This window comes from Sipha flava, unplaced genomic scaffold (assembly GCF_003268045.1).
Source record: "Sipha flava isolate LNK unplaced genomic scaffold, YSA_version1 165_pilon_pilon, whole genome shotgun sequence".
Lineage (NCBI taxonomy): Eukaryota > Metazoa > Arthropoda > Insecta > Hemiptera > Aphididae > Sipha > Sipha flava.
The window spans coordinates 851,693-867,710 of NW_020271833.1; the positions used below are offsets into that span (position 1 = coordinate 851,693).

At 28.8% G+C, this 16,018-nt stretch overlaps 1 protein-coding gene across 1 annotated transcript in view; it reads right to left on the reverse strand.

Moving 5' to 3' along the window:
* Positions 1-16,018, reverse strand: part of LOC112679641 — a 35,482-nt gene that overhangs the window by 2,041 nt on the left and 17,423 nt on the right. Inside the window, exons 2-7 of the mRNA XM_025549530.1 lie at positions 14,879-14,954; positions 12,256-12,398; positions 12,101-12,173; positions 4,957-5,206; positions 3,246-3,324; positions 413-510 (exon numbers count right to left, since the gene is read on the reverse strand). Of these exons, the coding sequence (XP_025405315.1) occupies positions 413-510; positions 3,246-3,324; positions 4,957-5,206; positions 12,101-12,173; positions 12,256-12,398; positions 14,879-14,954 (719 nt within the window). The remainder of the gene's footprint in view (positions 1-412; positions 511-3,245; positions 3,325-4,956; positions 5,207-12,100; positions 12,174-12,255; positions 12,399-14,878; positions 14,955-16,018) is intronic.

Below are 16,018 nucleotides of genomic sequence, written 5' to 3' on the forward strand. Positions count from 1 at the left end.
CTTTTTCATATTATATATTATTCTTCTTATTTATTTTATTTTATTTTTTTTGCGTATCCAAAATATTTTAAATTCTTCAAAACATTGTTTTAACGTCAAAATAACGAAATATATCATAATAATTATTATTATTTTTTTAAATAATATAAAATTCTCAAGAGTAATTATATTTAAAGAAATAAACTCAATGTATATCCGTTTTTAAAATAAAAAGCTTATCTGCTCACTAATTTAGGTCACATTTTGTATCGTACGCTCAAAATCGGGTTACACTTATGTTGGTAATATAAAAACCTAAAATAGATGTAATATGGTTTTTTATTGAAAGGTTTTCACTAAAAAATTACATTCGGCGATAAATAATACTGTATGATATACGAATGATGGATTTAATTTTAAACAAAATTGCAACCTGTTAATTCAATGTAGTCCTTTCTGGCTTTCATAATTAATCGTTCCGTTGCTGGTTTTGTCATGGTGAGAATACTCCTGGTGATATTTTCGTCGGATCTATAAATAAAGTAGAATTCAAACTGTACATAAATATTAAAACGTTAAATCTGTTATTTACATTTGATATTCCTTAAACAATTTAAAATGATCGAGATAATAACTTTGGGCGGAAATGGATAGAAAATATGAATATTTATTAAACTTAGCTATAATTACGTATAAGTGCAGTGTGCAAAGTTTTAATTTTTATTCAAGGATATTGGTTTATACGGTCAATTTATGCAAGGTATTTTATTGAATTATTTACCATAGAACAATGGATCTGATTGCATTTTCTCATGCATATCAACCCCAAAAATAATGGTGTTTATTATGATGGAGTGGCGAAAATATTACACTTAATACTTTACCATAAGCCGTAAATTCAGGGGTTTGAAGCTTTTAATACTACTAGTTTCAGCTTTTCACAAACTGGTTATAAAAATGCAATTATAATAGAGTAGGTATGAGTATGCGAAAATATCTGAAATAAATTTCGTGTTGAGAATTTTTGTAATACTGGTGGAATAAATTTGAAAGATTTGTGACATGCCTAAACAGTTTGAAAATTACGTCAATCAATACAGTGTTGAAGTTGAAACCGAAATAAGATATATTCATAATATTATAGTTGATCGTATCAAAATTCGACTAGTTATAATTGATAGTTAGGTATAAATATCACCTAGGCCGTTTGAGTTGGCCGTGAGATTAATATTATTTTAGAACTCTTACGATGTTTATGTCCAGTAAAAAACAAAAATTAAAATTAAAAATAACTTATATGACTAAAATATATTAATATATAAATTTATATAGATAATTAAATGGTTATTTCATAAATTACCTAATTTATATTTTTTTAATTTGATATATCGTTGAATATTTTCTAATATCATGAAATATAATAATAGTATTAAAAAATTGGTTAATTAAATTAACTAATCCTTTTTCCTCCGGAAAATACGTCATTCATCATCTCATTAGTGGCGTTAGCCGTGGTCACGGTTCGGCTAACCGCATGTCATTCGATGGCGATTAGATTTAGTGTGCGTATTTAATGACCTCACAGATGGTAAAAAGGCACTGCCCTACATAAGATTGTTTAGTAAAACTTTTATTGTTCTACGTTGATTATCGTCTCGTTTAATGTGTAAAACTTATAAACAAGAAACTTTCCACGCGCTCTTGCCCGTACCCATAACTTTCGACTAAATAATATTTTAACACGAGTAAATTCAAAATTGTTCACCTTTCATAATATATCCCAACTGCCCATGTCCTCCTCGTGTTCTAAAAATAATAATCGAAGGGTCGGCGGGAATCACGTTTTTTCGGGTTTAATTTTTTTTTTTTGCTGAATAACGTGAAAATATTTTATGAAAGTTACTAGAAAATTTCATAAACATAAACACGATACAATCTCGTTAAACCGTTGAGAACGCGAGCATTCCGAATGATATTTATAAGAAATTGTAACGGTCACATATTTCGTTTACATACTATAACCAATAGAGTTTACGAATCGCTACACGTAGCACGGTTTTCCTACCGACCATTCGATTGCGGTGGTCATTACGGGGCCGCTCTGTAAAACAAGTCTATACGCCACCACCGAAGGGGTAGTGCACGATACCAGGGGCGTATTTAGGCTTACTTCTAGGGGGGGGAGCTCAAATTTTTTCTTTAATTCAAGTTAAATAAAATTTTTGGTGATATTTAAATCTGGTAAATCCTTAATATTTATGGTTTTTTTTTTAATCTAATGCCGGATCCACTAAGAATCGACTTTTCTGCAGTATTTTTTTATCACCATCTGTGTTTTGAAAGTTACGCTTGTGTTTTATTTTAATTTTCCATCAAGTATGGACCCGATAAAAAGCCCAATCCAGTATTCACAGCCACTCATAATTTGATTTCGTTATAAAATTTGAAATGTGTACCTTACATATAATCAATTCCTTAAATAAGGATTCAGGGGAGGGGTGATCGCCCTTTCGCCCTCTCAAATACGCCCTGCGCGATACGCGCGTGGCTATCTGTTCGACATGAAACCCGAACGCAATATCCGACTTCACCTCGGACACAAATCCGTTGGTTTCGAACACACGGCCCCCTCCGGACTGGTAAGTAAGTCCGTCTGACGAATGTACGCGATGTATCGGACGGTCTGAAACGTATTTATTAACGCGAACCCCGTCTCGGAACAGTCGTTAATTTCGTACGTACGATACGATTACGTCAACACGATAAACGACCAGGAATTCGTGTCAGAGTTGATTTCATTACCGGTTAATCATTCCGTAAACCCGCGGCCGACCGGCTCATCTGTACGAATGCATTCGCGTCATTTCATTACGGAGTTTTCGGTAAAAAACATTTTTTTTTCTTTTCCACCGTACCAGCTTCGTAGCTCTAAGCCGTGCACTTACCGGTACTTCACTGCGACTTCGCGTACCTGCGGATTCAATCTGGTCGTCGTGGAATCGAGTTACCGACGGCGCGAATAGAAATAATATCCTACTCAAAAGAACACGAGACTATAAGCGTACGTTAAAATGTTTACATCATTAAACGTTGCTGTTGTCTCCGAGAGTTATAATAATATTATGCTGTTTAGTACATCTAAACGAATTTGAGTTGCCGAAGACTTACGTGCGATACAAATCTAATATTTTTTCGATTATACGAGTAATATAAGTAGTAGCTGTAGTTATTCCTTCGGTTCGTTTTTTTTTTTTTTTTGTACACACCTTCGGGTACTGTTCCATACATTGTTTATTTCCATTCCTGCACACGTCGGAGGACAATCGCACAATGTGGTATTCTTTGCTGTAACAAACATAAAAGTATCATATATTATAAATATAATTATATACATATATTATATAATAATGATGTCAAAAAAAATAATATTTATAAATTGCTGCACTTGTTTTGTAAGTATGTTTTAATGTTATTTTTTTTATCTTCAATATGTGATTTATAAGTAGGGCTCGGAAGTTGATGCATTTTGGTTTTTTTTTCGAACTTTTTAGAAAATGCTATCCTGGCTTCAAATATGTTTCATTAGCATGTGAATTCAAATAATTAATTTTTATTTTGCATTTTTTTTTTTTTGTATTTTTTGGTGTTTGTTATTTTTAAAGTCATTTTTTGACATTTTTAGGTAATTTTTCTACATTTTAGTCATTTTTACTGATTACACACTAGTTCATTTCTTATTGTTTCTTATCGACCATTATGTTGATTACATAAAACTTGTTCAATTTTATCTCATCGATTACATTCGTCGTTGTCGTGTTGTGGTGAATAGTATTATATCTAAATTTTATTATTTTTTCATAATATTTTCGAAATTACGAAAATTAAAACGTTGGTTAGTGCACGTCTGCGTCTCACAATAACTTCAGTGGACACGGAGAGAAGTTTTTCCAAATATAAATATTTATAAATAGATAACCGTCATTGATTTACTTTTGATAACATACGTTCTAATCGTACAATACAATGATTTTGATTTTTGAGTAATTTGTAAGCTTTGATAAATTTACAAAACAAATTTTTGTAATTTTTTATTTCATATTTTAAGGACATTTGTTATAATTTTTATGCCATATTTTGAGTAATTTGTAAGTTTTGATAAATTTATATTGAATGTTATAGTAAAATAGAATAAAATATTTAAAAAAATGTATTTTATTAATTCAAAACAAATATTTGTAATTATTTAGGTAATTTTTTAAGGATATTTTTTGTCATATTTATATTTTTTTTAGATCATTTTTTAATATTTTATAAGGTCATCAACATCCGAGCCCTATTTATAAGATTATGTTTTATAGTAACTTCAGCAATCTTGAAAGTCATATAGAAATGAACACAATTTAAACGAAAACCTTAATCAAGAAAAATGAGAATAAAATTAAATAAATAAATAAACAGACTGGCATCAAACGTTTTGAATTCTAAATATGCATTTATGAGACAACTAGATGATTTTAATACGGGTGCATATATGACAGATAAATGCTTAATAACTTGACTGTTGATTAGTTGTTCAATAAATAATATTAATATTTCAATAATTCAATAACAAGAGAAACAAGAGAATATTTTGATTCTTTGAATCGAAAAAACACAATGGTTATTATTGTATCTCGATTATTGTAATCTTATTCCTATTAATAGTTATCATTTATATCACTCATTCGATTATCTTTATCCGTAATGATTGCTCATCGTTCGATTACAAATTGTTTTTCTACCGTTCGACATTCGGTCGTTAAAATCATTCGACTGTTTCCGTCGGTAACATCGACGTTTTGCACGTCGCACAGGTTTTGGCGCGAGGTTTGCGTTCAGAAAAACGAAGGAAAAATTAAAAAAGAATGGATAAAAAAATCGTTAATTTAATCACCCAGAACGACAATCCTTATCGAAAACGAACGTGGGCACACTCACCGTACGTGACAGGGTCGCGCACGGCGCATTCCAGCAGGCAGGCCGTCTCGCTGTATACGCGGTGCACGAGTAGCCGACGCTCGCCACGGACCACGCACCCACGCGTCGACGGGTCCAGGGACGCCAGCGAAATGTGCTCGACCACCTGCCGAGCGGTGTACAGCAGCTCGTACTCTTCGCCTAAGTCCACCGCCGTGTACTGCTCGCCGAGTCCGCCGAAACCCACGTCTCCGGCACCGTGCAACAATATCTGAAAATTGTATCGTCAGAACGCACATCGACTCATCGCCAGGACCAGTTGCGCACCACGCGTAGCGGTACGTTCAAAGCCGGATTAGAGGAAGGGAATTTGCCCCCTGGAGCAAGATTTTTAAAGGCGCGACGTTTTGAAATAATGAAAGGGTACCATTTGGAGTAAAAAAATAGTTCTGAATTTTAAGAAAGTTTGCCCCGGGACGAAAAATATCTTCATCAAGCTCTGGACACGTTTCTTTGTATGCGTTTAGTAGTTTTTATGCGCTCGTAACGGTTTGTGTACGCTCGTATACGATTTATTAATGACGAGACTCAGTGGCGTATTGAGACGATTGGTATTAGGAGTGCACATATTAATTCAAACCACCCTCCTATATTTTAAACATCTAACAACTATCACCAAAGACACCTATAGGGGAAGAGGGACCATGTGCCTCCTCACTATTTTTACAAAGAAGAAAAAAATCAGGGGGAGGGATAGAGAAATAAACAAATAATCAGTATATTCAATTAGTTATATTTTCGAATGGTTATTATGTGCATTTTTTAATTTGCTCCATAATATAAGTTAAGATTGGGGCTGACATAAAAAATACAATATAGGTAAGTACGTAATTAAAAATTGATGGGGAAAATTAAAATGAAACAAAATAACAATGTATTAAGGCAAATAAATTTATTCTTAATTATTTTTCACATAAAAAAGTTTATATAATTATTCCTATATCAATAAATAATATGCTATTTAAAGTTTATACTATGTACGTATGTTCATCGGTTTTATGTGTCTCATACCATAAATTACTTAAATTTTAAGAAAATAAGTCTGTATAGTTCCAAAATTAATAATAAATATAAAATAAAAATTGCACTTTTTGAAATACCTAAGAATTAGATATAACAATAAAACAGGAAGTTACTTACCTACTTATAATAATAAAATAATAAGTTAAAAATTCCGTGACGATTGAAACGCCTTCTTAATATATTTTAATAATACCATTTAAATACTGTACTATATAGTTATAACGATGGACTAAAGCATTCTGATTCTATAAGTATAATGTATTAATACCATCATAATTTGTAAACATGGTAGTAGTGTACTACTAACCGGGATAGTCGAATTGCATTTATTACCTACAAATAAATGGTCGAATTGTACTTGGATTGAAAAAAGCAAATGGTCGAACTGCACGCGTTCAAAAAAAAAGTTAAAATTGAAAACCCTTTAAAAAATATTACGAATCATTCTGTTGAAGAACGCTACGGTGTACTTAGTATTATGTATTAGTTCGTGCCATTTAGATAACGCAGATAATATTTTATAATAATAACATTTATACTCAGCAGCGTATTAACAAGGTAGAATTTTTAAATACAATTAATCATTACTCAAAAAAATGATCGAAATGACAATAATTAAATTTGACGATTAAAAAAAAAAATGTATAATATAATATAATATAATGTAAATATATATAATTAACATATCATAATGTGATGTATAAAACAATAATTTTTAACCACGCTAATGATTACAAAATGGTAATAAATGTAACTAAATAAAATAAATCTAACTCCTTCAAATGCTTGATAATTTTATTGAAATACTTTTTTGAGCCCAAGCGCAGTTCAACCACTACCTGCTTTTACCCGTGTGCAGTTCGACCTTTACCTTTTTTAAGTGCAATTCGACCATACCCCTACTAACACCTACCCCATTTTTTCGAGAGTTCAGTGCACCTCTTGTAATTACGTCCAAGCCGCCTCTGACGGGACCTAACGCACTTCGACGGCCACACGAGTTCGGCGACATACTTTCTTAAGGCCCAGTCGTTTTTCTAACGGTTTTTCTAGTACGAATTCGTTACGACATTCCTCCCATAGGCAAATATCGTAGAACTGTACTTGCTTACCGCCTTTTTTTTAAGCGAAAAAATATGTTACGCGTAGGACAAAACCATTCGGTGAAAATTCATATTAAAGGGTATTCTATTATTATTATATCTTATCTTAGCGTTTTTGTTTTTCTGCTTACAAAATGATTACATTTATAGAGTTCAAGATTTCGGTCCGGCTATAAAAAAAATTACCGAGAGAATTAAGGAAAAAAAATAAGAACGCAACATCGTCAATAATGTATCCTTGTTCAAAACCGGGAGGGTGGGTGGAAACGAGTTCCTACCATGGATTTACGAACGAACAATTTCGAATCGAGAAATATGTTTTATCCGCCAAAAATATCGTAAACCAATGACGGTTTTGTTTACGGATCAGTGGATACGATCACGCGTCACTCACTAGCATCCATACGCCCGTAGCATCTCTCCATACGCGGATCCGTGAGCCATATTTCGGTCCTTCCACGTGTATAAAAATTGCACTGTTGCACAAAAATGCGACACGGCCCTCTTCTCCGTAACACAATCACGGGTACGAAGAATGTTACAGGCTGTTTCCGTAGCCAGACGCAAACAAAACCGAGTCCTTCACTCCAAGTTCACGTGTTCGCCTGCTCTGTACATTTCGGCTGCCATATTATCACTACTATTATTGCCGTTGCATATTCATTGTCCGCTTCGACGACGAACTGTTCGTCCGAGGTCTGACTGGAAAAGGGCGGAATTTCGCCGCGGTTCCTTATTATTTTGTTCATAAATTATAATAATTTACTGCTACGGGATCGCGCTACATAATCTACGCGAAGGCCTAATTTATCTTGTGTCGTCGCTTGATTATATCATCCAATCCAAAATGCCGAATGTTCGTAGTGCTACGCACCGGCCGCGATAAAAATTCGTCGAATGATTTCGCTCGGTGAACACCGGAGAAAATTAAAAGCTCGTATTCGAGGACGGTGTTTTTTTTTTTTTTTTTAACCAACCACGCATTAATTTGACATTATCTCGAACCCGAAAACGGTCCGGGAAATATAACGACAAGCAGAATGTATCTTGGACAAAATTGCGTAATAAAAATAAGGAAACGGTTTTCGCTCGTGTATGAACGACCCTCGTGTGTCATTGCGAACTGTATAAAACGATATGGCCTTTGCATACATTTTACTGCTGTAACCTAATATGTTTTATGATGGCTTTAGATCAATCCCTGTGCGCGACCCGCGAACAATTCCATTTTGTTTTTCCTTTATTGTTTTTATTTTCAATTTGGTCCTATTATTTGGTCATTATTATACGGCATACAAGATTATCGTAGACACAATTTTTATAACCAAGTTGGAAGTATTTTTTACCCATAATATACAATTTATGATTGATACTGTCAGTCGATTAGCCGTTCAACTTGTTTTATAATTTTATCTTATTCAGAATATCTTATAGACATATTTTTTCTTGATCCGTTTTTAAATTAACTTCAGCATTTTTTCAAATCTTCTCACTCTAACATTTGATTGAATAACGATAAAGTACCAATAGTACACTATATACACAAGTATAAAACCGTTTGATCGATCACGTAAATGCTGATTTGTATTTTTTTTCTCACATATTACACGACAAGCATTTTAAAATCTCATTTTGCTAAGAAAGTTGTTTGAGTTGTATAAATAGAAACTTTACGGTCACATAAATTATTCACATAAAAAATTCACACCAAATTTAATACCTAGTGATTTCGAAAATATTTTATGATCCTACCAATTTCATTAAATTTGAATCACTCCTACACATAATTCAGAATAACTGTTTTTGATAACCGTCTTGTATTCCTTTTTAGTATTTGATTGATTTTACTTTCAGCTGGAATCTTAATATAGATTGTGATTTTTAAATTTAAATTTTTAACTGTGAATTTTTTAGTTTAAAAATGCAATGGTGATAATAAGCGAAATAATGCATGAAGCATTTATCTAAATTTATTCATGTACGAGAATTAATAAATATAATGATCATAATTGAAGGATATATAAAATTCATATGTTTTATAGATTTTTAAGTATGTGGACAATTCGAACAACTATACAATAACATTGAAATAAGAATTTTACTATGAGTATTTTACATGAAAAAAATGTATGGCATTATTGTATATCTAAAAATAAAAAAATGAAAAATAAAATATCACATTATTTATATTAGAGCAATAGTGTTTTACTACCGTGGAGTTTTGTATTGCATATAAAATACTCAGATTTTTATTTACATTTGTTTGCATTATATTTTTGAAGCAATCAAATTTTATTAGTCTTGGACCCTTCAGTTAAATAAAGTCAAAAAATCACTAGCTGAATACTAATTTAATTTTCCAGTATGATTGATGCAGGTAGAACATTTTCTTCGATTTGATCAAACGATATCAACGTTGTTTTGTTAATTGAAGTATTGACGTCGTCATAATTCGTATATTTTAATCACTACAATATCCTTAATAAAATCACTTGATACTAATTATATGTTATAATTAATTATTATGTAAATTACAAAAAAAATCAAATAAATAATAAATTATTTATGTTCCAGTACTGATTGGAGTTGTACAGTGAAATCCATTTTAAAGACAGCAGAAAAAGAGATCAAGACGATTTTATGAATCGCATAAACTTCCAGATTATTTAAAATGTAAAAATATATAAATATATTATTTGGGACCCGAAGAATTTTTCACCATAGTAGATTTTCTAATTTTTTCAGATATTCTGGTTCATCTAAAGCTCACCTAACCGTATTTATAAGGTTTGTTTTATAACACTAATACTAATGAAGTAAAACTATATATAAGAATCAAAATTAACCAAGTGTGATAGAAATATTTTGATGTTTTTAGACAGTTTTTGCAGTTTTTTGGTGCTTATAAAATAAGGTAAGAAATTGGTTTTAGACATTAACAGGTGTATCGAATACATTTTGAACACAAAATATAGTCTCATTGAATATCAAATAGTATCACTTAGTAGAAGAGTGTATGAATAGTCAAATGAAATATGGATAATGAAAAACAGTAAAATATTTTGAAATTTATAATTGAGATATCAAAGTTTGATCAGGGTCATATTTAAGAGGGAGGGAAAAATAGATACAACCACCCCGGGCGCCAACATTTTGAGAACACTAAATTTTTAAGGTGGTTGAAAATGTTTACACTGAAATATATTTGTATATATTATAATATATAAAGCATAATTATTAAAACATTAATTGAAATTGGTTTAAGATATTTTTATTATAATAACATAATCAATGAACTACCAAAATTAAATAACTACTAAGGTGAATAATGGATATAATGTAATTAAATAAATATATATGTATGGGCAAAGCATGGGAGGCTTGCGCTATGGATTTCAGATTTATTTTTTAAATGCGGGACATTATAAATCATTAATATAATATATTTACTAAATTTACACAGGCGGCAACAATGGGATTTGGAGGTAAGGCCATAAAGTTCCTCAAATAAAAAGTTAATCAATTATTTATTTTTACTTTTAAAGTAATTTTTAGTACTTATGGTTTTGAAAAGAATTGAGACACAATATGTTAACATATTATGTTAATATAATTAAAAATTAATTATAAAGTGATATTTCATATAAAAATTTTTAGTACTATATATTTGTTAACTTTTACAAACTTATTATTTGAATAGATTAATAGTAATTTTTAGTTCTTTAAATAAAAACCTACAATAAAACAAATAATTAGCAATTCGGTATATTTCCATATGCTAATTAATAATAAATTAACATTTTAATATATAATTTATAATACTAAATAATATTGAATCTATATATCATTTTAAATATTACTACTAAAAAAAAAAAAAATTTAATATATTTTGTTGATACATCACAATTAACTACTTGATTTAGATATTTCCATTTAAAATTGAAAAATTAAATTAATATGTAAGGAATAAAATACAGAATTTATGGAATTTCTAGAATATAATCAATTTTTTCTTTGGAGAGGATGGATATAATCTAAATTATAAAACTATATAATTTTTGATAAAATAACTCACATCATTTTAAAACCAATATACGAGTATTATTTGCTTAGTTAAAAATCTAAAGAGCTCATGGGGAATCTATCTCCCTATGTGTAAGCCCCTGTAAGGGAAATCGATTTGTTTTTGCCGTTGGGCGAAAATTGTCTAAATACAATACTGAATATGATACGACATGGTTTGAATAGTCACCAAATTATAAGGCCATAATCATGAGTTATTTCGTGTGGAATGACCAAAAACATATCTATAAAATCAAATAAATTGAATTTTGTATTATAAGTTCATAAGTTCTATTTAAAACCGATAGCATGACTTAAAAAATAGAATAAAATATTATACATTTTACACCCTACTTGTGATTGATTTTTTTTATACATCAGGGGTGGGCAACTGGCGGCCCGCGAGCTTTTTTATCTGGCCCGTACTATATTTTAAAATTACATCTTACAATTTCAATGTTTATCGTCTATACTCTGACTTATCGAAACAATAATTGTAAATTAGTATTAAACATCTTTAAATTTCTAAATGGCATATGTATGTATAAGTATAGCTTTCAACCATAGCTGTTCGTACGGAACTATTTAACTATATCAGTTTCTTCGCATCATTCGTATCGTGCTGTCGTGTGTGTTGAATTTATTGAATTTATTATTTCGGTGAATATAAATACTAATTAAAATTCATATTTTAAATGACCTTTTTTTTCTCTACACTCTTACCCGCTAGATTTTAATTTTCTAAAAATTTGCCCTCTATTAACTTTGAGTTGCCCATACCTGTTATATAAATTTAATTTATAAATTAATTTATTTTCAATACATTTTTACTTAACCGTAAAAGTTGAGTTAGTGAATGATTACTAAATCATGAACGTCGAATGTATTTTTATACGATTTATAGAATTTATACTCACCTTAACTGGTTTGTTGAATTCAATTCTCAGTTCTCCTTTTTTCGAAAAGTGACTGACGATTAATCTTTTCATCCTGTTTAATAATTTTGTTAATTTTAATGTATGTATATTTTAGAGCATAATACTATTAATGAATTTATTATAAAATTGATTACTTGTTTACTGTTTGTAGAGAATTAATTGAAAAACATGGGTTTTCAATAACAAAAAAATGTGGCTGAAAATGTCTGCAACAATTTAAGTCTTTTCCGTTCCACGAACAACTTTTAAAGATGTTTTTACACAATACAGAAGTACCCTATAAGTGAGAATAACATTTCAGGATACTTTTTCAACATCAAACTTATATTTTAACAATTGAGTATATATAAATATTCTGCTGAATATACTATAAGGTAAATAGTTTTATTTTGAAAGCAGAGATTTCTCTGTGCATTGTACGCATGACATAATAATTAGGACGTTATGATTCCAATGTACAAATTTATCCAATGACACTACAAGACTTAATAAAAAAAAAAATTTAAAACTTATTATTAAGATTGATGTTTTCAATTTATCAGCTAAACAACCATTAAAAATGAATTGTAAAAATTTAATTATTATCAGTTTTTGTGGCACAAAAAGTCAATCATCAAGTAAAGTGAAATTTCAGATGAAGTCAAATCTTTAAAATTCTAATCGCATCACTGAGCCCATCATTGTGTCTGAAATATAATACATCTAAATATTACGATGATACACATATGATAGACAGATAAAGTAGCAAAATTATACTCACAATCAACTATAGTGGTTGACCGATTGATCAACTAGATAAAATAATAGAGGTAAAGAAAAGTAATTTTTTCCCAGAATATTATACAATAGTTTTAGAAATTTTTTTTGAAATTTTTCCATAGGCTGTTTTCAGATATCATGACAATACTTTTGATTGTGGTTTTATTTTTGTTCTAAAATGGCACTAGGGATCCATTTAAATAATACATTCAGCATTCGTGCCCGAGGGTGTCATTTTAACTTCTGCAGGAACGTAAAAAATAAATATTTTTACATATATATTTAAACGCAGAGAAAAACGTCTAAAACGCTCTAGTTTCATTTTAAACGAAAGAGTACACTTGTATACTACAGGATCTTATACGTTGCATGCAACTATATATATGATTACAACAGAATTAATATGATATTTAAATTTATTTTCTCATAAATTTTCATGATACTTTGAGTAAAAAAAAGGAACTTATTATTGAGAAATACAGGTGTGAAATACTTTTAATAAAAATAAAACACTTTAATTTATAAAAGTCACATATAATTTATTTTTATTATGTAAGGGTTTTTTTTTCGAATTCGGGTTAAATAGTAGAAAACCAAAAAAACATTTCATTTTATTTTATTATTCTTAAAAGGTAAGATTTTCCAGGTTAGGTATATTTATATTCGTTTGTAATGATAAATTGTCATTCAAAAAAACAATTATACAATTATATATAATATAATATATTATAAATATATATAATATAAATATGCATTTTTTATCTTTCAAAAAAAACATTTTTTTTTTCTAAATACATTCAAAATATTAATGTAAATGATATAGAATTATAGTAAAATCAAAATAAAGTTATATAAATATACTATAATATATTATGTATTAATAAAATTATAGTAAAGTGTAGGAGAAATTTTTAGGTGGTTTATAATTTCAATGACCAAAACTAAAAATGTAGGCTTTAAACAATATTTTTCAAACATTTTTTAAACTTCACCATAGGTTTCTTTTTTGTAAAGAAAAATGTTGTACAAGGTTTTCGATGTTTCGAATATATGATTAACTAGAAATTCAATTTTTAAGAATGTTTAATAATTTAGGTTGTAATTTTAATACGGTAATTATAAATAACTCAACACTTTTGTAACTGTTCTTAACTAATTACTTTGGTAACTAGAAATTCTTATTATATTACTTTTGAAGTCAATGTCTAGTGGAAAGTTTTCTTACCAAAAAGTGTACTCAAAAGCATATTGTTTGAAAATAGCCAATTATGTTAATTTTAATTTGAAAAATAATAGCAATGATGTAACTTATATAGTTTGAATGTTTTAATTTTGTAAAATGAAATGTTTATTGACAACAAGAATTTAGGGTTAGGTTATGTCAGTAATATTTAATTAAGCATTTAATTTACTTTTAGAATTAACTAGTTTAATAAATTGAAGCAAAAATTAAAATTACAAATATATTTTAATTTAAACTACTACCTATATAAAACCCTAAAACAGTATGACTTTAGTAAAAAACATTAATGTTTTCTTTCATAAAAATTTATTTTTTTATTAGTAGTTATTATGTTTTGAATTCGAGCAAAATAACAAAACTAATTACGTTCAAAACGTTATTGCATCAATCATGATTGTTTTATTATATTTTTAAATTGACTTCTGCTTATAAATATAGTTGTTTTAATAATTATTTCAATCACTTTTGTCACAAATGTTTTTAATATGGTATAATTTTAATGACGTTAGTTGTTACATAATTAACTATGAGTATACAATCAACTGAGTTCTCAAGAAGAACATTATTTTATCAACATTTGAACATATTTTGTGCTGTAGTGAACACTATTTAATAGTTGATGAGTAAACAAAATATAAATTAATCGTTTTAACAGTGTTTAAGCGATTAAAACACGTAATTATTTTGGTCTAAATCCAATCAATATACTATCATAAATATTCAATGTAAAACGATTATTATTTTTTCAACTTAACCTTTTTTCTCCAATCGTTGGTCAGTTTTATTAAGTGTTCACTTAAAGTATTTTCTATCCCAGAGGTATTCAGTGTGCTGTAAAAAAAAGAGCCATGTTAATTTTTCTGACAGTATGTAATATAAGATATTGATAGAGAAATATTATTATTGAATTTAATATATTGCCAGTGCATTATATGTATTTTTACATCCAACGTTTTTATAATTTTTTATTTTCAGATTTTTTTTTATCTTAAAAAATATAGTTTGAATATAAAACGGCGATGATGATGTGATTTTTTCGCATAAAATACAAATAAAATATTAATATTAATATTATTTTATTAATAATTGTATTCATTCATGATAACAATAAATATTCAAATTTAACTATTCTCTACTTTGGAACTATGAATAACATATTAAACAGAAATCGTATTTTATTCATTATATTAAAATTATTATTATTTTAACAATTAATATGAGTTTATGCTCAAATTTAAAGTTTTGCATAAATGAGAATAAAAGGTCAACATTTCCCATGAAGATACAATGATAGTATAGTGGTTCATTTCGATCAAATATTTTAATAGAGATTGGAATCAAAAATGGAACCGTGTATCGAGAAGAATAAAATTCTTATATAAACAAATGTTCCAAGTTAATTATACATTTTTGAAAATAGCAAATTTTTCTTCTTAACATAGTATAATATAATGTTTAGTCAGTGTCGCAAAAACCACAGCAGGGGCAATGCCCCTGTAAAGGAGGCTCTAGTGGTTGGTTTCGGACCCCCATCACTCTAAATAATTTCATTATGATAAATTACATAAAAATTATTTAATGTATTTATTCTTATAATTATACAATTGTATATTTTTATTATTTTTATTAATTACAATTTTATTAGAATGGGACCCTCCGGATCGCACATTGATATACTATAAGCTATAGTATTATAAATAACATATTATAGTGTTATGCAATGAGTTATTTTTATATATACTATTGGGATTTCCGAAATAATTATTGTAATCACCGTTCGTGGCATATTTATATAAGCATGTAGCGAGCTGGACTCCTAACCTAACCTATAGTTATACAATTTGTTTATGTCATGTTACAAAATATTAATACAGTGGTAAATTTGTATAAAAATA